A 26,280-nucleotide genomic window follows, 5' to 3' on the forward strand; every position below is an offset into this window, starting at 1 on the left:
TAAAACTAAACTCACTTTCAAAGTGGAAATAAATACCCCTATAACATTTTAGATAGCTTAAGTTATTTTAACTTTTAAAGGTACTTTTTTGTTTGTTTTTCGTTACGTTACTTTTAAAGCTTTAAAAGTTGTATTTATCTTTAAAAAGTATTTTTTTTTTAAAAACCACAAGCGTGGGTTAATTTATTAAAATACTTTTTACAATATTTTTGAGAAGCGTGTTATTGCGTTTTCAAAAATCATAAATAATCAAGTACTTAAATAATATTATAAATAAAACAATTTTGTTAAATACCGTAACTCATGATCATGTAAGCGTTTGTCAGGACAATTGTAACTACAAAATATTTGTTTTTTAAACTGCTAATTATTATCGTTTATTTTAATTGTAAAATAGATTTGTCTTAACTAGTCAATTTTATTTTTTTAACTAATTTGTCGCGAAAAAAAAAAAGTTTCAATTCGCAAAGTTACGTTTGAATTATTTTATTTTAACTTATAAAAGCGCTTTTAAAAAGTGTAGACTGAAACGTAACTTAACGTTAAAAAAATCTATATTTTAGACGTATTTTAACGTTTCATATCTAGATTTTGTTACGTTACTTTTTTTTGGTAAATAATACAAGCGTAATACTTCACGAGTTTTTATAAACCCACAAGCAAAAATGTTTATAAAATTTCAACCTTTTTTATGATGTTTCTTGATATATTATGTATAACAATAAACTTAAGCCGATTATGCATATAGTTGCAGTTTCTGTAAAATATCTGTCTACACTCTCTGACTTCACTTTTCTCTCTAAATAGCTCTCTCCATACATTTACATATACACATATGAACAAAAAATAATTATATAGATAACTACAACAGATTACAATCCCCTATAACATTTTAAAGCTACGTTACGTCTTCATCGGTTACAATTAGTAACAAGGTTACATTCTTTAACTTTTAATTAAATATTAAGTAAATAAACTTGATAATGCAGTAAATGTTTGTTTTATATTGCCGTATTGCTAAAAATCATCTTTTATTTTATTTTTTTGTAAAATAGCTTTGTCACAATTGGTTACTGTGTCACGAAAAAAAAAAATCGCAACGTTACGTCTCAATTGCTTTTTTTTTCAACTTTATAAAGTGTAACCAAATAAGACGTAACGTAACGTTACCAAACAAAGATTCGAGACGTAACTAAACTACGTGACATAAATGGAGTTTTTTAACGTAACGTTACATCTTAATCGGTTACACTCAAACAAGTAACAAGATAGACGTAACGTAACGTAAAATAAACTAAATTTGTGCATTAAATTCGAGAATTTGGTAGTTGTGCATTAAATTCGAGAATTAGGTATTGTGGTTTATTCTCCTCCGGCTAGTTGCCATACAGAGACCACCATACCAAGGCACGCAAAGACATGTTCAGCCCCCCAAGAAGGAGCGTCATAACCGCTTTACGGCCGAGAGTAAAATGAGTTTTGGAAGAACGAAGTTATCTTAGAGCAAAAGATGGAAGTAATCGTGTTAGAAAGATAGCATACAGAAAGCGGACAAGATCAAAGCCTATCCACTTCGCGAAACTCTTGTTAATTGATCGAAATTGCATTCTGGGATGTCCTGCCGGACCACTTCCGCAACTAACACAAACAGTTTTTTTTTTAGTTAATCAACTTTGTTGCTAATCTCAATTTTGTATTAAAGATATATCAATTTTGTAACATTAAGATACATCAATTTAGTTAAGATTACCATTAGAATGTTTCAATAAGAATAAAATAATGGGGAAAAAACATTTTGTAGAACATAAAGTTAGTGTAATTTTTTTAGAACATAAAATTATTTTATTAAAAATAAAAGTTATTAACATTATACATTAACAAAAGTTATTAATATTATACATTATAACATAAATAAGTCTCATTACAAAGAATTATATTGAAAAAATAATATCATAATATATCAAAGGGCAATATGTACAATATTTTTGAAATTGCAATTTGACTTATAGGGTGGGTTTTTGTTCTTGTTTTAAAATTTTATGAAATAAAAAATTCTTGTAATAACAAAAAACATAATTTTTTTAAAAAGTTATTAGCACATCTTAATACAAAAAAAAAAAAAAAAAAAAAATAGTATCATAATATATTAATTATGAAGAATAAGTGCAATTTTTTTTGCATTTGACTTATTGCGTGGGTTTATGTCTCTGTTTAAAAATTTTATGAAATAAAAAATTCTTGTAATAACAAAAAACAGAACAATGTTTTTTTTCAAATAAAGCGCATGTTCTTTATGTTGATTGTGCAAAAACTGAAAATGACTTTTTTTTTTTAGTTTTATTGATGAGAATCATTTCATAAAAGTTGTTTCCATTTTACAAACTAGTGACATAAAAGCTGATGGATCGTCAGCTGAACTAAGAAAGAGTACATCTGCACACCAATGACATAACTTAACCTTTTGAATAAGCCATCCAGCCATGTGTAAAAGGGCTTGATCCTTTGGTTGCATTAAAATTTTTCCAGTAAACATATAAAATGATCTTGGATGAAAATTAGATATTCCTTTAGGTATGTTATTTTCTGTTTCATAAATTCCACAATTAGTGGTTGTTTGAGTACAACACTTCATAAAATCATTTAGATTGAAAGCTGTTTCAAAATTTGAATCCTTTATACAGTTGCTATTGGATTTGCTTTTTTCTATAGATAAGTAATAAAGCGTTTCTATAGGCAGCTCGAAATTGTCTAACATTTGGACGGTCATTCCAACCACCTTTGCTTCGAATAATGGAAAAAAAATTATCAATGCAGTCCTGATTAAAACGAGAAGTACAAACAAACTGAAAACCTTCAGAAATTAGCTCTCTACTCAAGGTTAGAACACTATTTATTGTGACACTTAAACCCCAATGACATGATATACTTGCTTGACTTCTAACATTGCAAAATTTCCATTTCTCAATCCAATGCTTTAACTCTTTCAACTGAGAAATACTTGCTCCTTTTAAAGTTAGAGCACAACGAGCTGGTTTATTTGCATATAGTTTATATGAATTCAATATATCGAATTAAGTATCCATGCGTTCAACAAATCTTGCTGTTGGTAACACACTTAAAGGAAGTAAGTTTGTATTAGAGCAGCAATATAATGCAGAAGCAACTTGATAACTAAAAATTTGAGTGGCAAGTTTGACCTTAAAGTATGGTAAATTTTTGGAAAACCCAAGCAAACGTAAGGCAGCTATATTAGTAGATCCTTGATCGCAAACTACACATCTAATGTGTAAACCAGTTTCTTGAACCTTAGAAATGGTTCCACATAGTAAACAAGACAAGTCAGCTGTTGATACTGATGAATTATTATAAAAATAAGCTATTGGTTGTTTCCATTTATTTGCCAAGCCTCTAACCATAATTACAAGAGCCTGATTTAAAAGTTTTCCATTTTTCATACCATAAACCCTTTCAGAATTTCTATCATACTCTAAATGCTGCTTTAATGACATTTTATCCATAACAAGACTGACATTACGATCGTGTGGATTCATTGCATCAGCACGTAACTTTAATAAAGAAAACAATCGAGTAGAAAACCCTTCTTGAAGATCTGAAAATACGCGGGACAAAAATAATAATAAACAGGTTTGACTTGGTAAACAGAATATTGTTCGCAAGACGTTAAAAGTTTGAGGACTATGAAACAGAATTCGCAAAGCCAAAACTCTGTCACAAACTGCCCAGCGTTTTTCTTTATTGACTCATTTACTCATTTCTAATTGACTTCTAAAAAAACTAACTTATATAGGAGATAAGTATTTCCTGGATAAATTTAAAATATGTTTTATAGACCCTTCACAGTTTTTTTGGATTTTTTGTTTGGATTTTAAATGTCGAACTTTTTTATGTAGTCTAGAATTTTTGACTCGCAATGTTAATAGTAACCTATGAAGTTTGTTGAAATTTATTTCATTAGTAGACATTTTGTTCTCTAAATTACTATCTGAATTAACAGGTAAACAAACAACTTGCTTTTTTGCTGGAAATGAATGACGTTCAACTGGTGATTTCCTTTTGCTACCAACAAGTGGAGGAGGATTTGGGATGTTAAAAATAGTAGGAATTGCTGATTGTAACAAACGTTTTCCATTATTATTTGTAGAATAATACATTGTATGTTCAAAATGATTACTGCACAAATAAAAGTTTTTGTTTAAAAATACAAAATCTTTTTCGTCTAAATCTTTCCTACGACAGTTGATGACCCACTGTTTACATCTAAAAATTAAACAATAAAAGAATATATTTTAAAATACTAAAATAATAACTTTATAAACTTTTGATGAAAAAAAAAGTTATTATAAATAATATATAAATTAGCTTGCCTTTTTTCGTCTTAAGGAAAACGAAAAAATGAAATATCTTTACAGTTTTTTCCACTCTTATTTCCACAGTTTATAGCAGCACAAAATGATGGCATCGTTATAACTTAGATCGAAATTCTTTTGGGTACATAAAAAAAATAAGTTTTGCTACTTTATATTATAAAATTCTGAGGTCCGGCAGGACATCCCAGAGTGCTTTGCGATAAAATTACATCGAGATATATGAAATTATGCCTGACTGGATAGGCTTTGGACAAGATTGCACATGATGTTAGATTGTGCAATAGGTAGAAAACGTGCCGAAATTAGGTTAACCTAATGACAGCAGTTACGTATTAATTGTAAACTAATTCGAGAATTAGTTTTTAAATAATACGAATCAGCACGTGAGGATTGGTTACAGTGAATATAATATATATAAGGAATTAGATTGCTTGTGGGTTAGTTTTTATAAAAAATACTTTTTTTATAACAATGTCCTGGGCAAATGTATTCAATGTATTTACAATATTGTTAGTTAATCAAATTTGGTAAATAATGTAATTCATTTATGAGTTATGGTATTCACCGATGCATTTGTTGAAACGTTAGTAACTAAAAAAAGTTTTGGAAAAATATTTTTTTGTTAAAAAATTCAAATCGCAGTTTCAATTAGTTAATTGCATCTTCGCGAATCCAAACATTTTTTTCGCGACAAATTTGTTATGAAAAAAAATTACAACTAATTTTTTGTACATTGTTAAAAGTTTAAAAAAATACCAGTATGGTTTTTTTTAACTTATAATTATAAGTTAAAAAAATAAACCATAACAATTATAATCATAACAGTGCATTTTTAACAAGTGTAATCTGAGACCCAACATAACGTCAAAAAAATCAATACGGATTTTAATTGCGTCTCATAGTTAGATTATGTAAAGTTGCATTGCGTTTTATTTGGTCAAAAGCAGTTAAATTTATAAGTTTAAAAAATAATCTTTTTAAATGAAACCCACGAGCTATCCAATCTAATTATATTATACTTTGTCATTTTATTTAATGTGTAGAAGATGGCAAATAATTCCTATATCTTATATTATAGCTAAATTAGATTGCTAGTCGGTTTGATTTAAAAAGAAACTTCTTTTAAATCTCATAAACGATGTAAATCGTTAATATATCCGAAGACAGCATATAAAAACATTTTTAATACTAAAGTTTTCTTTGCAACTTTTTTGATTATAACTTAGGTTTCAATGCGGTAGAAAATTTGAAGGTACATGAAACAATACACAGTTGATGTATAAACACTCCATTGCGCCTGTACCTATATCTATATCTGTAAATGGCGTAAATACGATTGGGATGGGGAGAGGGCAGGGGTCAATTATAAAAGACAGAAGACACTAAATATACGTAACATTTACAATTTTCAGATACGCAAAAATTACATTTTTGCACGTAACGTTACAATGTTATGTATCGTTACGTAAAATCTTTCGTGACGGTTACGTAAAAATAACGGACATTTTGCACGTAACGTAATGAATCTGGTTTACGTTATAATACGTAACGTAACCTAAAAATGTTATAGGGGAATGTTACATATCATTAGGTCAAAATGTTACGTGTTGCTACGTAACACTTTTCACGTAGCGCTGCGTTACAATGTTACGTCTCAGTTACGTAAAAATAACGGACATTTTACACGTAACGTAATGAATCCCATTTACGTTACAATCCATAATGTAACTTGTAAATGTTATAGGGGATAGATACCTGGTAGTATTTTGCCTGGGCCCTAAAGACAGCTAAAAAATAAAAGTTGTAAGCCAGAGCTAGGATATAATGCATAATACATTATTATGAATATATAAAAATAATTTAATCTTTTATAACTGAACACATTTTAAAAGTGGAAATAGAGAACTACTCATAGTAAATGTCCCAGACTCAGCCTAAGCCTAAATTATAGTATTAGTAAGTGTGGTTAGCTGGGTTTTAATGTATACATTTAATGGTTATTGGGATATTAAGGATACATTTATACATTGAAATATAATATGAATACATAAATATATATATATATATATATATATATATATATATATATATATATATATATATATATATATATATATATATATATATATATATATATATATATATATATATATATATATATATATATATATATATATATATATATATATATATAGGTATGTTACAAAAAAATTAAAAACATTTAAAAACTTAAATTAAAGAGTGAAAAAATTGCATAATAATTCTTTTGAAATTTATAAAAATCAATATAAATTTAAAAAGTTATTAGTGTTTTTGTGTCTTAAAAAACGCCTATTTTTGGTTTCGATTTTACATTAAATTGTGTGATCAAATTTTTTTTTATAACAAAAAATAACTAACTTATTTATATCTTCACATAACTGAATTTTTTTTTTTGATTTTGAAAAAATAAATCATTACTGCATTACTTTATTAAACTAAAATTGCAAATATATAAAAACCACCATCACTGTAATACTTGATAATAAAACTAATGCGACATTTTAATTACTATTGCGCACTTTATAAAACATTTATCTTAAAAAGTTTAACGTTAAAATTACAGTTTAAAAATTAATTTTCTTATAAGTTATATGCAACCTGTAGAAATTTTTATTGGGTAAACTTAATTTGAAAACTATGTATATTTATTTATCAAATGTTAGGACCAATATTTCACACTCGTGATTAAGTTTCACGCAGATAATATTCATTTGGCAGCGACGTACTCTGCGTAAAAAATTTTAATATTGCATACTGTATGAATATTGTAATATTTTCATAAAACCCTCATTCCTTTAACAAGATATCTAAAGTTACTTAAACGTTAAATAAGTAAACTTAAACTGTAAAAAATAAAAACAATATCTAAATTTATGAAGATTGTCTATTAAAAAAAGTAATTAAAATGAATCAAAAAACAAAAAACAAACATTTTTAGGTATCTGAAGATGCTAAAACATTCAGGCTCATATTTAAAATAATGTTTATATCTAAGATAATGTAATAAGATTGCATTTTCATTTCTTTTATGCTCCAATAGTTGAATGACAGCTTGATCAGTTTTTCATCCCAAAAAATATATAACTTTTTATATAAACAATGGGTGGTGTGAATGTTCACACTACTATACAAAATAAATATTATATTTTAAAAACCATGATCGTTTGAGAAAAAATATCATAGAAAAAAAAGCCTATATAAAACAGGGAGCATTTTCTAATAATCTTAACTTCTAAACTTATTAAACCCTTTTAGAGCTTAATTTGAGATCTACTCTAAAAATTTTTTCTCCACCCTGTAATCAAGCAAAACTATTTAGTAGACTACACAACCCACCCACCCTCTTTCCCCAAACAATAAAAAATTTATTTCATAACTAACTATAAATAAGCATTAAATTACTTGAAAATTAAAAACTTGTAAATTTTAGATTTTGAATAACTAGAAGAACAAAAAAAACCTTTTACACTTATGCTTGCTGATGTCATTATACCAAGCCCCCCTTCCATCCCCTTCTCCCGCAAAAAAACTTCATCACTTTCACTATAAACAGGGATATTATTACATGTAACCCCCTCCCTATTATATAATATGTGAATAATCCTTTAGCTACAACCCCTGTAGTTTTTTTAGAAGGTAAGATATTATCTCACTAATTTCAGACAATTAATGTCTAATTGCATCCCTGTCATTTTTTCAAAAGAAAAGATAAGATATTATTATTTATTACAACTTATGTCTCTTATCTTACTTTGAACTAACAGGGGAAAACGACTAACAAAAATTAAAAAAATATAAGTGTTAAACAACAAAAGAAAAAAAATAATTTTATTTAAAAAATAATTTTACTTAGCAATTAGTTAGCAAATACCAAATCCTTGATAAGGAAATCTACAACTAAAGCAAATTTCGAAATATCAAAATCTTCTGCCAGATTATAATCAGCTTCATTAGTCCAGTAAGCAATGACATACAAAGGGCTATTTTTTCTTTTCATTTTTTCAATTCTTTCATTGTAAAAAGTTGCCTGACAAGTAGCATCATCACTCCAAGTATGAAAAATCTTTCAACCAATTACTTTACCTTCTAAAATATCTAGAATATCACTTCTTTTCTCTTATTTTTTTCTATCTGAAATTTGTTTTTTACTTATGTTTTGGTTTGCTATATTTATCATTTCTTTTCGCAATTTTAAGTACTGACTACAATTTTGCTGCCTTTTCTTTCTTCCATATGAATTTGCAAAATTTATAATTTGTTCCTGTTCAGTTTCATTGCATGAATCAATAAAAGCAAGAACATTGTTTTTTTGTGCTCGTATTCAAGATGACAAATAGCACAAAGTAGCATTAGGGGAACGTTTTTTAGCAGCACTAAACATGCCCATCACCTCCTCTGCATCAATGTTATTCACTCTAACAGATCTAGTTTCAATCAAAAGATCTTTTGTTATTTCCATTTTGAAATAACATTTATATTGTCTGTGAAGAACATCCACACAAGTTAGACATGGAGACATTTGTCTACAGAACATTTCTTCATTTAATGGTTTTTTTCTTAATGAAAGAAGCATGCTATTACTTGGTAATTCTTCTCCAAAAAAAGTCATTTGCACAAGTTAACAAATCTAATGGGGCCATAGTATATTTTTTTAAAACATTAATAACAGTTTGAGCTATATTAATTCCATATAGATGATGAATTTGATTTTCTACTGACGTATAAAATTTCTTTATCCAAGGACCAGTGAATAGTTTACCCAAAATTTTGAGAACTTGAAGTTCTGATAAGGCAATGTCAGTTGAGAAATCTTCCCGTAGACTTGTTTGTGACCCACCACATTTAACAGTGGCTAAAAACTTTTTAAAAGTTTCATGATATGCAGAATAAACTCTTAAAATCAAACCACATGAAGAACCTTCAGATTCTAAGAATAAACAAAAGCCTCTGGGATCACCTTTTCTGTTTATAAGCCTCATCTTGTTCATTTGTAAAATAATTTTACCTGCAAGACAATTATTTCCGAAAAGTTTTCCAGAAGCACTTTCTAATTTTTTTAATGTTAAACAACACATAATGGAAATGGTTTCTAAAGGATGTAGATGACAATTAAGCTCATTTAATGATTTATCCCATGATTCATTCAACAATTCAACAGTTGCATGATTTACTTTTACTCTATCAGTCATTGTATTAACAATATTCCTTATCTTTGCTTTACGAGTTTCTTGATAGTTTGCACTGTTAAACTATGATGAAACAAGAATGAGATGGTCCACCGTATTAATTATATGTTGATACTATGATTTATGATCTATTTTTGAACATTAGGGAGAAGTTTTTTTTTCACATAAGTTTTCTTCAAGAATTGAATTATTTATTTGCAATGCAGTTATATATTTTTCTTTTTTTTGAAATTGTTGATGCAATTGTTTAACATTTTAAAGGTCAGAGTTGATTTCTATTTGCCTGTTTTTGCCTGTTTTGCTTCATTTTTTAAATACTTGCATTTTTTTTTTAACATTTTAATAATTTTTCTCAACCGGTATTCTGGATCACACATGTTTTTTAAGCTTGAGTATCTGTACCTCTTTTCGCTTCAGCTTTTGGTTTAGAACTCGCATATGTTTTTGTTTTTGTAACAAACTTTTTAGGCTGTTTATATGTTCAGTATTTTTTTGTTCATAAAAACTCTATCACTGATGGCTTTATGCAACCTTAATCTAAGATAAGCACACGATGCACAATTAGTGGTAGAAGGTTCAACATTTACTGGAACATAGGAATAGTTTATTTTATTATTAGACTGTTTAATATCTGATTTAATTTCAAAAGGCTCATTACAAAGAGATTTATAGTGTTGAAATCTAATAACAGTTGATATGTTTTTGAATTTCTTAAAGTTGTTAATTACTTTTCTAATTCTACTGTTTGTAAACGAAGTTGATATTTTAAACCTTTTTTTATACGTTGCTGTTCTAACACCAGTATTGGAATAATAGTTTGATTATATCAATCAAAAGCTTTTTGAAAATTTAAAAGTGTTTTAAATGTTTTAATTAAATTGGACCCATTTGAATAATAAGTGAACATAACATGACCCTTTAATACTGGAATTCCAAAAGGTAATGGAAGATTTGCTGAAAAATTATCATTAATGTACAGCTGGCCTACACCATATTTCTTGATAGGATGATTTGGTACAGACATTCTTTTAGTTAGCAGTTATGCCTATGATTTTGAATAAAAATAAAAGTAAATCAAATCTTCAACACTAGTTTGGTTACTAAAAAAAATTCGCAATAAAAGATTTTAATAGCTTATTTAATAGTGGCTGTTAAAAACATAAAAAGTTCTAATCTAGGGGAAAAAAAATAGATGTCAGGGGAAGATCCTACAAACTTGAAATATTTTAAGAGCACAGATAATCGATCGTTGTAAATGGCCACAGTAGTTTAATAAAGGTCCATGCTCATATTTTTGTTAAACTTAAACATAATAGTTTACCTTAAATCTCAAACCAGCACAAATAAGAATGAGATGGAGAATAAAATTAAACTGTAGCACTAAATAAAAGTGTAGTTCTTTCTTAAATAAAACGAAGCGAGTAAAAATGACGAAGCGAGTAAAAATGACGAAGAACTAATATACTTTTAAAACGCATGCGAAGTTTGTCACACAAATAAGGAGCCAAAATATCGCGGACGGCAATGTATTTTTGTAACATACCTATATATATATATATATATATATATATATATATATACATACATACATACATACATACATACATACATACATACATACATATAAATAAAGGGTTGTGCAAATCTGGTCATTTTAGAAATCTTATATATGCCTAACGAATTCTTGTGCTCTCAAAGATGCTGAATCTGATTAACACACTTAAAAAAGCTCCTTGCTGACATTTTGGTTCAGTTATATCAAATTTATTCAAAATGGTAAAATGACATTCTTAATGAATGTAACCAAGATCTGCAAAGTTCAAAGCAATTAACACATAATATATGTTATGTGCTTTGTAAATTGATTTAAATTTTTTATATTCTTGCAAAGTTCAAAGCACATTACATATGATATATATTTTGTCACTAAGTTATTTTACAAAGCACAAAATTTCTGTGCTTTGTAAATTAACTGCAGATGGTTTAAATTAACTTTTTAATATATTTTTTTAATATCTAATTAAATTTTTTTAATATTTAAATTAATTATTATTAATTTTAATATTTCTTTAATTTGATTTATAGTAGTTGAATAAGATATAAAAGTTTTAATTTAAACAATTGATCACAGATTGTTTAAAACATTTGATCACTTCATGTAAGTTTTTATTTTATTTAAAATATTTGAACACTTTAGACTGTTGCATTATTCTCTTGTTATTCATGTATTTCTTTTTTTTTTTAATTTTTATTGTACCTTACTGGTTTGTTGTTCTAGTTTTATCTGGTAGAATATTTAAATATTATTAAACTATTAAAGTTTAAAGCATAATTTTTAATAACAATAACACAAAATATTTATACAATTATAATAATATAATAATAATAATAAATATAAAATAGGCTTTCATAATGAGATTATTTTCAGCATATTTTGCTGTAATATTAACTGATGCAATTATTTTTTTAAACATGAGAAGAAAAAAAAATACACACACACAACATCCTATCACTCTGAACTTTATAAAATTAAACTATCTGTTTTTTTTTTAATATATAAAAAAAAATTATTTCACGATTGTGATGAAAATGTTTTTTACAACAATCAATTACTGCTTCATTTTTTCTGCATAAACTATTTTAAAGCACTGTTTAAATATTCCAATCGACAAAAGTTTTGGCATAACGTCAATGGTTTAAGGTCTAGATAAAAATTGCCATTTTGTAATTAAAATGTGACCAAAATCTTAACAAAGCCTGCATATGCATGCATATATGAAGAGAAGAGAGAGATGTATTCTCTTTCTCTTTATAATAAACCTAGAGAACAATGATAAAAGTGTAATTAAAAATAATTAAATGATTAAAATGAAACTTGGTTAATTGCAATAGTAATACTTATTATATACATTTACATTTATATATATATATATATATATATATATATATATATATATATATATATATATATATATATATATATATATATATATATATATATATATATATATATATATATATATATATATATGAAAAATCAAGGTTTAAATCAAAAGGCATTTTGCATTTTAGAACAAGTATTGCAAGATAATACAAAATAATATTTTACTTACATTGACTAATCAACTGTTTCAACCATTTTTTTAATAAAGGAAAATATATGAGGATTCCAATAATTACAAAAAAAAAAAAAGATAGTACACAAATAGCCACGATGAGAGCAGATATTTTTTTTTCTAAAAAGAAAGAAAAGAAAAAGAAAGTTGAACATTTTGTATATAACATTAAGTAGCATTATTAAAGTTAAATTGACTGATGCAGTGAAAAGCAAAAAGTTTTCCTGACATGACAGAGGCTTTCTAGAAAAATAATTTGGGTGGCAGTACCCCTAGTAAGCGACCGGGGTTGATATTTACCGGGGCCAGAGCCAGGTTTGTGACCAAGGCTGCATAAACACTTATACATCCTAAAGTATTTTTTATTCAATTTAAAATTATTTAAAATATTTTGAATATACGTATGCATTATTAAACATTATCAACATGATTATCATAACCATGAAAATGTGAAAGAAGATTACATCAAAAAGTAATTTACTTTTACATGTAAAAGTAAGTCACATGAAAAAGCTGTTTACTTTTACGTTTAAAAGTTAATTACTTTTGAAAATTACATTATAAAAGTTCCTCAAACTGTAATTTATATTTACCTATAAAAGTAACTAATTGAAAAAAAAACTATATTGAAAAAAAACTTGCATATGAAAGTAAATTACATAAAAGTAATATGCTACCAAATGTAAATTAAATTTAGAAATAAAATAATATTTTGTAAGTAGGAATTTTATATTTTAAAAGTAATAACAAACCTTTATTAAAAGTAAATTATATAAATTAAATTTTAATTACATAAGCTTTTTATATAATTTTAAAATGATTTTTGACAGGATTTTGTACAAAAGTAATGCAAAAAAGTAAAACTTAAAACCACTAACATTTAGTTGGCCATACCACTTGATTTGCGTAGTTTTAGGTATTTCTTCCCTTAAAGTTTTAAAATATCAATAATAGGTTTCTGCCCATGATTAAAACCCTCTCTAGTTCTGGTCCATGATAGTTTTAGCTATAAAAACCACTCTCTGAATCAAACTCTCTAAAATATTTACTCTCTGGCCAACCATTTGAAAGGTCTGGAATTTAGACAAAGCTGAAACAAGGCAATTAGCAGAAGGCACATATACCCATAGGAGACTCTAAAAGGGTAATTTGTTTGAAAGGAAAATAATTGGCATAATAGTTTTTTTATACAAGTTTTTTGCGTAAATGTATTTATTATTTAAAAACTAAGGAGAGAAAGTTTAAACCTGCCCGAATTATGGGGCTATAACACCATGCCCTAGAGATTAAGGAGCCCCAAACATTTTAAGAGGACACTTTTTTTTTGTAAAGATTTTTTTGCCAGTTTGATGCGAAAAAAGTCCAACTGCTCAAGAAGATCCTTAGACCTTAAAAGATCTTGGTTTAAACAACTACGGTACTTTTATATGGGCATAAAAAATTTAGAACTTTTTACTTAAATATCTTTATCTACATGTAGTATCAGTAGCCTGGCTCCTGCAAGGCCAGTATAAGCAAAACTTACGTTCCCACAAGCAACTGAACCTAGAGCTGCAAGGTTTAGGAGTCCTAAGATATATTTTAAGAGTTTTTTTTTTTTTTTTTTAAGAAAAGATATTGTTCCAGAGAAACAGAAACCTTAACCATGTATGTCTACTGAACAAAAATACTTTGCTACGCCACTGTGTAATATACCTATAACCCGAGCTGTAGCATAGAAACGATCTATAAGTAGATTAAGAAATAAAAATTGTAGTGATTGGAGCCTAGATACAAAAATACCCTAAAACATTTACCATCCCAACTCCAAATGTGAGGGCAACAAATTAGTAATTTTTATTATTTTTGTTTTCTTACAATAAATTCAAGTTGACAGGTTTTAAAATTCATGCGCTAGTTTTTTAGGGTTCAAAAGTTTTTTGTAAGTTTTTTGATTTTGTAAGATTTACACCGTTGCTAAAGAGGTGGTTGTTTCAATCTTTTTACTAAACATTCTAATGTGATAAGCAAGAACATACTTAAGTTTGGCACTTAAGTATGTTTATGTTTATACCACAATATAGTATAATAATAAAGATAATTTAATATTAAAATATTAAAAAAATATTTAAAATTTTAATATTATAAAAATATTATGACACTTTCAAAAATATACTAAAACAGATGCACTTTTGAATATAAGTTGTGCTAAGTTTGTTAGATTAACTGTACCCTGGTTTAATACCATTGTAATAGTATGTACAAATTGTTTTGTAATAGTTTATTTTATACATGAAATTTAAATTGCTGTTAGTAATTATCTCAACCAAAGTTATTGCATTTTCATAATTATATTAATATTACATCTCAAAATTTATGTAAGTAGACATCATTATATTATTGGTTATCCATAAAATCTTTAAATGAGTTTAATGTGGTTTTTAATAACACATTAAAAGGTTTTCAGAAAACCTCATTTGTACATAACTATATAATATGAATAGTTAAAGAAGCTGTTGATTAATTAATTTGTTTGTTGATAAAAGAAATCGTCACATGTTCTAATTGTAAAACCTTTTTACATTGCAGTATAATACCACGCAACACCACTTGTATTTAAATCAATTTAAAATTAAATCGTGTATTTTGTTTAATTTATTTGTTCATGAATATTTTTTATAATATTGTTATTTTTATATGTTTAAAAAATAAAATTATTCAAAATACCCTGTTTTAGCATGTTATATTAGAAAAATATTTCTCTGTAAGTAAAGAGCCAATTTAAACACCCTTTGGTGTTTCAGCTACTTACATAATAATTTTTTAGGTATATTTCCAAAAGTTACTGGCACCACCATAATAGTTTCTACCATTACCGGTCAGATCACACTGGGTGATGTCAAATATACCAACCATACCAACCATAAATAGTAGTTCTACAAGTCCTCATCCAATGTGTTTTAAGGTAGCTACCCACCATTAAAAATCTTGAAACAAAAAAAATACCATTTCTCATTTTTTGAAGGGTTCAACATTATACAGCAATCAAATAAAAAATTTGATTGCTGTATAAGGTTGAACCATAACACAGCAATCAAATTTGCCCTTATTTTATTCTCTATAAAAGGGTGGAGCTCCAAAAAATTACTAAAGTTACTTAGAAAGAGTCTTAGTGCCAGTTGAAAATTCCTTTAAAAATCCTTTTCTTGACATCAAAATCATCTTGATCTTGACATCAAAAACTAAGCTCAATTAAAAACAGCTTTATTGTTAAAAGAACAGAAAATGATGGTGAATTTGATGCCTATTGTTCTTTTGTTTTAATGTTTTTTAAAGGTTTTTATTTTGTTTTTGTTTTAGTGCTTTTCTCCATTTAAAATTCCCTACTAACAATAAGTTGAAATTTTACTATCTTTGGAAGGTACGACCCACCCACCCCTAAAGCCTGACCATGATTGCGCATGATCTTACATCTTTGAAGAAAAAAATAAATTTTTTATTTAAGCTAGTTAATTTCTCGTGAACTAGCATATATAAAAAATATTATCCTTTTAACAATGTACCAAATAGGACTTACATGTTTGGCTTTCCTGAATTTGAATGTGAGCATCAACTTAACTTTTATGACAAAAAAATTACAAAATTTTTTTTGCGACAAACAAAAAGAAGCTATAAAAGCGAGCATAGAAAATTTTCAAAAGAAAAAACTTGAGAGAAACAAGATGATTTAATTACAAAAGGTAGTAATTATTGGAATAAAGTCATTTCTTGTTCACAGTTCTTTAAATATTAAAACTTAAAACTAAATAAGTAGATTCATAATATTATTAGTTCTTTTTAAATGTTACTCAAGATTACCTTCTAATAAACAATTGAATTAGGCATAGCAGTGGTAAGTGGTATTATTTGAAAAATAGAAATTTTTTTCTTTTATATGTACATTTATTATACATGTACAATATTTGTTTACATGTATATTAGGGATGCGCCAAACATTTGGCAAAATTGAACATTCGCCTAAAAATATCTTGAAACAGTTTTAGACGACTTTTTTTCAAGACATTGTTTTACACTGCACAAGATTAAAAAATTAATGAAACATAAAAAATGACATTTAAGCAAAGATAAATTGAGGCATTTTAAATACAATCTATCCAAATATATCCTAAAACATAATAAATAGGGTAAACTAGGGTAATTTCAGCAGGGTGATAATTTTGGTACCCCTTCAAAAGACACCTAAAATATTTGTTTGAATGTTCAAATCATATTTGGGTATTGAAGCAAGGTAAACAATATTCCGAATAAATAAGGTTTAAACTTTTTTTTTGTGATATAGATAAGCTGATTTTTCAAACTGATAAATGATTTTTCTTATGAATTTATAGCAAAAAATTTTATTTATTTTACTCAGATGCGATAATTTTTTAATCAGCAAAGATATAAGCATAATTTCAACTAAATTATACCAGTTAACTATTCAAGAAGTATTGTAAATAAAAAGATTTTACAAAATAACAAATAGAAAATTAAATACAGTATTTAAAAATAAACAATGTTTGTTTTTGCGCCAAAAAAATTTTTATCCACCCTGCACTTCCACCTCATTTTGTTATTAAATCAGTATTAAAGTAACATTTTTTGAATAAGAATTATATTTAGCAAGACTTTTTTTTTTCTTTATATGAACTTTTTATATTTTTTGTTTTTGTTAGACTAATTATTAAAAATGAGAGTTGCAAAGGGATAATAATTTTAAAACTAGCAAAAGCAATTATTAACATCATCAAATTATTAACATCATCTTAAAAATATTTTCTTGAAAAGTATTAAGATGTTCGTCTTTAAAAACAAGAACCTTACATATAACAAGAGTAAAAAATAAAGTCCTAAAACCGCCCTATTATATCTCTGTTTAAAAAAATTATTCTGTATAAATATTTAACAATAAAATGATAAATAAGTATTATAATTGTTAATTATTTTAATTTTTTATTTTCAAAATAACTATGTTGAAATTGAAACGATGAAATGAAACAATGAAAGCTTATTGTTAGACTATATAAGGAGGGAATATCACAGTGAAATCTATAATGTTATTGCTACAGTTAAGGTTTAACGTTTTACATTGTTTCATTTGTTACTAGGCTTTGAAAGAGTGCGTTCTCAAAATGCACGCGGTCATTGGAGAAAGATCTCTTAAGCAAGATTTAAAACTTTTTACCTTTTGGAATTTAATTATTATTTATTAGTTTAAAAATATTACATAAAGAATCATATTAAGATAAATAATTATCGTTAAGATCATATTATAATTAAAGAAAATAGTTTTTTATTAAATATAAAGTAGAAAGAATCACTCCTTTTAATTTTTTAAATTGTTTACATTATGTTTGTTTTAGTTTTTCTTTTAGTTTTTTTTTTTTTTTTAACAGTTTATTTTTTAGAAGGAAAATATATGAGCGCTAATTATTTTTTTTTAGCAGTTTTATTTTTTAGAAGGGGTATGAATGAGGCCTAATTATTTTTTATGCAAATTTCTGTGATGCTATTAACTATTTTTGTTCTTTTTTAGAAAATTTAGAAAAATAAAATAAAATTTTGTGCCAACACTGACATGACATGTCACATGTATTGTATGTAAAGGTTAACTTTTGTTACGAGGATTACAGTTATTATGAAAAAAAAAATGAAGGTAAAGAGTATTGTTTGTATATATATATATATACATATATATATATATATATATATATATATATATATATATATATATATATATATATATATATATATATATATATATATATATATATATATATATATATATATATATATATATATATATATATATATATATATTAGGGTGGTGTTAAAAACAACTTATTTTAAAAATGTCAGCTGACAACCCCTAAATGTGTTTTATATAATAAAATAATACTGGATTTAAAAAATTTTTGAATAAAAAATATTTTTACGGGTGCTACAAGGCCCTTATACATCAAACAGGTTCCTAATATTATAAAAAAAAAAGTTTTTCAAAAGTATGTCATGTTGGATCTCAAATGATGCAAAAATATATAAAAATTTCAAAAATATGAATCATTTTATAAATATATTATTATTTTAGATTTTAGTAAATAGAAAATGACATTTTTTAATTTATAACAAAAAAAGGGAATTTAACAAGATTTTTTTAATTATAATTTTTTTATCTCTGCTTTTTATAAAACAATGATTATTTTTGAAATTTTTACATAATTTTGCTTCACATTTAGGGGTTGTCAGCTGACATTTTTAAAATAAGTTGTTTTTGCCACCACCCTAATATATATATATATATATATATATATATATATATATATATATATATATATATATATATATATATATATATATATATCAGGCCTTGTTAAGAAGCGCTACGCAGCTCGCATTTTGCTTGCGAAAAGGCGATTTGCCTACGCGTTCAGCAGTTTTGCGCTACGCAAAAACTTATATCTTTTAGAATATTTAAATTATCTTTTGATTACCGTTAACGTGACGTTTATTCAGAAGAAATAAAGTCGTAAGTAAAAGCATTTAACCGCAATTGTAAAATAATAGATTTTTTTGTTAAAGAAACAGTTTGTTTCATAATTTTTTTTTTGCTATCAAAAAATTAGTTAAAAAAAAAAGTGTTTTAAGTTTTATCTTAAGGAATTAAATATATAAATTCCTTTTAAATATAAAAATTATTTTTAGTCATAATAAGTTTAAAAAATGCACGATTTATTTTGATGTAAATAGTTTATTAATAAGATATTTTGTTTATTGTTAATTCAATAACGTAAAGTTTTAATGACGTTCATTTAATTTACGAAAATAAATTATGATCACGAATATGTTATCGGTAACTGATAAATAACAAAAAAAAACTTTATTGTTTAAAAACATTATTAAAAAGAGTTCACAAATTAAATAAGAAAAAATGTATTAACAGTTAATAAAATAACCAAAAACCAAATATAAAATCATAAGAAAATAAACAAATATTTTACGTTTCATGAAAAAAATATTTTTTTCAAAATAAAATTTAGTTCATATTTGAAGAAAATAATAAAAATGATTTTTTTAATAAGAACTTAGATTTTATTTGTAACTTTAGTTATAGTGAGAAAAAAACAAACCGTTTGTATGATTTTTAACGCGTTAATAAAATAACTTTAATTACAATGCGGTACTTGAAAAGACGCTAGTGACGCAATATAACTTCTAACGATGCAAAATATATTTGCTGAGTTGAGTTACTTAGAAATGCGCTACGCGTTTTCGCTACGCAGCGAAATCTCGTAACAAGGCCTGATATATATATATATATATATATATATATATATATATATATATATATATATATATATATATATATATATATATATATATATATATATATATATATATATATATATATATATATATATATATATATATATATATATATTTAGTTTACTTTGAATCTTTTTAAATTTTCTTGTGTCATTTTTAAAGTTTTTGTTTCCACATGTTCATTGTTTGCATATATCTTTTTTTGATAAGTATGTGTATGTGGTAACTAGGATTGAGCTTTTACCATTTTTATACCATTTTACCGGTAAATTTTTTTTACCAATTTACTGCTAGATTTTGATGGTAAATGGTAAAAATTAAGAAAAAAGCGTTTTAAGCTTTTTCTGCCATTTTAATTAAACATTCATATCAAAACAAACAAATTTTGAACTTTTTAATTAATTTTTCCATTACAAATGGCATCTGATGCCACTTGATGCATCTTATGAATTAAATGAAAGTGTTAATGTTTATTTTTTTTACTCATTCATTTTTATTCAATAATATTATTTATTTAGTCAAGTAGTTTTTTAGTCAGTCAACTGACACACATAAAATAATTACAGTTTTCATAAAAAAATGTCTGGAGTCTGGAAACATTATGAAAAAGATCGTTCTGAAAGTGTTTGCAAGATATGTGGGAACAAAACTCAGTTCACAGGATCTACAACAGGAATGTGGTACCATCTTGGTCAAAAACATGGGATAAAAAAGCCCCAGGACAAGGAAGAAACAAAAAAACCTGCAGCCAAAACAGCCCCAAAATCTCAACATTTTTTTAAGAGTCAATTGGTGAAGTTCTTTCAAAACTGACAGCCTTGGACGAATTTAGTTTTAATGCAACCAAAAGCACATTCATTTGGTTGGCAATGACAGAAAAAGGCTACGATTTCCCAAAAAACCACAAACAAGCCATTCAGCTGGTGAAAAACTATACTGCCAGTGTTAAAGCTGAGTTGAAAAATTAACTAAACTCATTGTTGTTGACCGGAGAACCTTTTTCCATCACTCTGGATGAATACACATCCCTGAAAAACCGAAGATTTCTCAACATCAACATTCACCAAAAGAACAAACACTGGAACCTTGGACTCACGTGTTTCCGGATCTTTCTCTGCAGAAAAAGCAGCAGAAATTGTCTTAGAGAGAGAGAGTGGAAGTGAAATTTGGACTGAATTTGGCTGATTGCATTGTTTGTTCTGTCACTGACTGGGCTTCAATGATGGTCAAGTTTGGGAAAATTGTTCCTACCGAACATCAAACTTGCTACACTCACAGGGTTCATCTGGCCGTTCAGGAAGTTTTGTACGAAAAAAATCAGAGCAAAAATTTGGACGAGGAAAAAATGGAGAGCGACAATGACAAGGAGGAAGATTCAGATTTGGATAACAAAGAAAATTCCAGATTCATTGATAATGAAATCAATGAAAGCATTTCTCTCCCAAAGGTCAAAGTTCATTTCCATTCAGTCATCATCAAAGTTCAGAAGATTGTCAAGTTGTTCAGGAAATCTCCTGTCAAAAATGATGTGCTCCAAGAAGAAGTTAAGAAACACCACGGCAAGAAGTTGCTCTCATTTTGGACTGTTGAACAAGATGGAACAGCCTCTTGGCAATGATTCAACAGTTTCTAAAAATCAATGAACAAATTGGAGTTGTTCTTGCAGACATTTCTTTAAGTCTCATTTGCACAGAGCAAAAGTTGGACATCTTGACTAACATTGTTGATGCTCTTGACCCAGTCAAATTAGCAGTTGAAGCTCTTTGCAGGAAAAATGCCACCCTGTTGACAGCAGAGGGAATCTTCAAGTTTCTGATCAATAAATTGAATCAGAAAAAATCCAGCTTTTGCATCAGAATGAAAGATGCTGTCTTAAAGCGATTTACAGAGAGGAGACAAAGCAACTTGGTCAGTCTGTACAAATATTTGTCCAACTTAGACTGCCTTCACGAAATTGAAGAGCATGAAATTTTCAACATGCCTTCTAAGACAGTTCAACATGCCTTCAGAAAACTGCAAAGTCGTTGCTTTCAAGGCTTTTCCCCACAACAGACATTGAAATCCTGGATCAAGTAGAGAGAGGCAAAGGAAGAAAAGAAGCTGAAGAACAACTTTCTCTCCAGGAAGAGTTGGAAGAGCCCATCGAACATTCAGCCAAAAAGCAGAGACATAACTCAAATGATGAGTTTAAGGCCATTTCAAAAGAAATGATGGTCTTTAAAGCCACCAGCAAAAGAACTGCAAATCTTGAGCTGTTATTCAATGCTCTGGAAACTATCCCTCCCACAGGTGTTGAATAGGAGAGAGCATTTTCTGCTGCTGGACTATTTGTCACAAAAATTCGATCCAGAATGAGTGATGACCTACTTGACATTTTGTGCTTCCTTAAAGCTCATTTTTTGTTGAAAAATAAATCCTAAAAACCGCAGTTTTTGTGTTTTATTCATAGATGTCTAAATTATGTTAAGGAGTCAAAAAAGCATGTTATTTCATTTATATTTTTTTTAAATTTACTATTTTTTTACCATTTACTGGTAAATTCCTTTATTTTTACCAATTTACCAGTATATTTAAAACCCGGTAAAAGCTCAACCCAAGTGGTAATATGTGTTTTATAGTTGTTTTATCAATGTGTTTTTATAATAATGTAAAGTGTTTTTTTATTGTTTGCGTAAGTGTTAATATGTGTTATATAAGTCTTTTATAAATGTGTTTAAATATGTTTATATAAGGCTAAATATATTGTGTTTATAGCTGGTACATATGTTTGTATAATGTTGTTTCCATGTTTTCAAAGTGCTGTGAATTGGTAAATGTGTAGAGCGAGATTTGTCAACCATGCCAACCAAGTGATGTACTTATGGCAGAGGGTTAAACAGCAGTGTTTAGTGTCAAACTGTTACTGCTTTAGGTCCAGGTGGTCTAGGTGTTTTCAAGCCTTTATTATTAATTATTCCGAAAGTAAATAATAATGTATTTTAATAATTTTGCGTAATGTTGTTATATATGTTCTGTTATATATGAATGTTATGTTATTTAGGTTATTTTATATGCATATTATATTAACTTATGGTGTGTGCTGTTGTTGTGTGTTGTTGTTGTGATGTTGTTTTTTTGTTATCTTTTAAGTTGATAGACATTTGGCTTACCTTCACATTTGCGTCTATTGTTAAAAATTATAAATTAATTCTATATTTTAATAAAATTTACTAATTTCATTATTAAAAATTACTGCTTTTAATCATTCACTAAAAGGCAAATTAATTTGACATATATACAATTTGTATTATCTCAATTTGATTTTTTATCTTTAGCTCTGTTAATTACATGATTTTGCTATAAATATTTTGGAATCATGAAGTAGCAGCATAAATTATTCTCTAAAAGCAACATGAAATAATGTTTAACAAATACTACTCTGGTAAATCACAACAGCTTTTCTCTATAAGGTGCATTAATTTTCATTTTTTGTATGTAATGTTTTTCTTATTTATTTACTTATTCGTTACATTTTTTATTTTAGATTTATCAGATGATGTATTGATGTGGTATAGAAGAACAAAATATTGTAAATTTTTAGAATTTTTTAAAAACGATTACTAATAATTTTTTTAAAGGAATTATATTAAAGTTTTCAAAAAAGGGTTAACAACATTTTTTTTTTAATTTTTCTGTTAGCAGTATGTTTGTTATTAGAATTGCAGGTTTTTAATAATTTTCATTTTAATTATTTGCTAAGTTAATTTTTTTTCAAACATCTACTTCCTGATATATATATATATTTTTTTTTAAAGTCATAAGATTATTGTATAAATTATTTTAAATGACAGTTTGTTATATATAAAAATTATTTGTGTGTGTTATTTAGAGTAGAAAAAAAATTATCTAGGAAAGATCACAATCTTCGAGATTCATTTAAGATTTTTTTGTTACTACTTTCAATTAAAAGTCAAGTTTAAATCGATGATATTAGGCTAGAAGCAGATATTAGTTTAGAAAATAGAAATGTTCATAGGCAAGTTAATCATCGCAGAAATGAAAGAGATTAATAATCAACAAAATGCTAGAAATATTTCTAATTCAAATGAAGAGAGAGTCGTTAGGCAAGTTAACAATAATCGTCGCAGAAATGAAAGAGATAGGCTTATGTGAGATGTAATTAATAATCGACAAAATACTAGAAATGCTGCTCGGCAAGCAACAAATAATTCAAACCCAAATAAGGAGAGCTTGGTTAGGCGAGTTGAAAATAATCGTAGCAGAAATAAAAAAGATTATATTAAGTTAATAATTGACAAAATGCTAGAAATGCTGCTAGATACAAAAGAATGCATTGTATAGCAAGAAGTAATACTATTCCAGATCATAATTATTTAGAAGAAATGAATTATATTTGTCAGCATTTTGGTGCAAAGAAATTTCCTGATAAAACACATTTTTTATGTTGCCATAATGGAAAGGTGGTTTTGTCGCAACTTTCACCATTTCCACAAGATTTACAAGATTTATTTAAAGGAAACTATGCAGATGGAAATGCCAACCTGAATTTTTTAAAATATAACAGAAATTATAATGCTTGTCTTTCTTTTGCTTCATTTAAAGCTAATGTAGTTAATTAGTTTTAAATGAAGCAAAAACATATTCTAAAACATGGGCCACCATGTTTTAGAATATGTGGTCAAGTTTTCATCGTATAGGAAATCTTAGGCCAAATCAAGATATTCCACCGACATATTGTCAACTATACATCTATGATCCACTTGCAGCAGTAAATTTTAGAATGCAACAACGTGGTAATGATCTTTGCTGAAAAGATTTAATGTTACAATTGCAAACTATTATTAGTGAAGAGAACCCATTTGCTCTTGCATTTAAAAACACTACCTCTGTAGATACTGAAAAAACTAAAAAGGTATCATACATAACTCATTTTCACAAAAAACTGGACAACCGACCTTTTTCTTCTGAGATACAGATATTAAAATTTAAAGTTTATTTTAGTTTATAGTTTTGGTTTAGTTTATAGTTATTTTTAGTTTATTTTTCGTTAGTTTCAGCTTCAGTTATGTTTTTTCTTACTTTAGACAACTTTATGGAGGAAAATGAGGGAAATAGGTAAAAAAATTATAATTATATATTTATATATATGTAAATATTATTTTATCGATTATTCTGAGGTATAGTTTCTGTCTTTAGTGTCTGGTAGAAGCATAACTGGTAGGGCCAGGCCTTCCCAGGAGAGACGTGCGGTCGCACGCCTTGAGTGAACACGGATATTTATTTTTTTTTGGATAACTCGGCCACGCTTTTTTAGCATATATTAAAAATAACGCATTTTTAAAAAGGCGCTGAAAAAATTAAATTAAATTCGTTGTATTATTTTGTAATTTTTTTAATAATTTATTCTTTTCATTAATAAGGAAATAATAACATAAAAATAATATATATATATATTTTTTTTTTTTTGAATTTTTTTTCTTATAACAAAATTTTTTTTTTTTAATTTACATTTTTTTTTTTCTAATTTTAAATTTTTTCGCATAAGTATGTCTTTCTACAAAAAATAACTTCTAAGTTCTAGAAGAATTATTATCTACAAGGTTCTTAATAAGGATATGAACGTTTAGCTCATTCGGTTAAGACATTACAATGCGCTGCGGAGTCCCGAGTTCGCATCCCGCGTTGGTAGAGCATATTTTTCAAAATAGATTAAAAAAGTTTTCGGTCACATTTTCTGTTTATTTTTTCGACTTGTCTCAAATATCGTTGCTGAAAAAATCAACACCTAAAAATATATTATAAATAATTATAATATAAATAAATAAAAAATAAATATAAATAAATAAATTATTTTTTATGTTTACTAGACATAAAAAAAAAAATTGTAATAAGAAAAAAAAAATCTTTTAAATAACTATAAATATATATATTTCATTTTTATGTTCATATTTTTATATTAATGATAAGAATAAATTATGAATAAAAATAATAAAATAATACGACAATTTAGTTAGGTTTTTTCAGCGCCTTTTTAAAAATGCGTCATTAATATATGCTAAAAAACCGTGGCCAAACTCTCAAAAAATATATATATATGCGTGGTCACTCAAAGCGACCAACCGCACGCCTCTCCTGGGAAGGCCTGTAGGGCTGTGATTTATATTTTATATATTTTGTATGGAGAAATATGTGCAATAGGTGAAAGAA

The 26,280-nt window shown here is 26.6% G+C and overlaps 1 protein-coding gene across 1 annotated transcript in view; it reads right to left on the reverse strand.

Annotated features, from left to right (window-relative positions):
- LOC136084989 (uncharacterized) overlaps window positions 1–26,280 on the reverse strand; it is a 61,201-nt gene that overhangs the window by 1,043 nt on the left and 33,878 nt on the right. The window contains exon 3 of the mRNA XM_065806381.1: window positions 12,730–12,852. Coding sequence (XP_065662453.1) covers window positions 12,730–12,852 — 123 coding nt within the window. The remainder of the gene's footprint in view (window positions 1–12,729; window positions 12,853–26,280) is intronic.

This window comes from Hydra vulgaris, chromosome 09 (assembly GCF_038396675.1).
Source record: "Hydra vulgaris chromosome 09, alternate assembly HydraT2T_AEP".
Lineage (NCBI taxonomy): Eukaryota > Metazoa > Cnidaria > Hydrozoa > Anthoathecata > Hydridae > Hydra > Hydra vulgaris.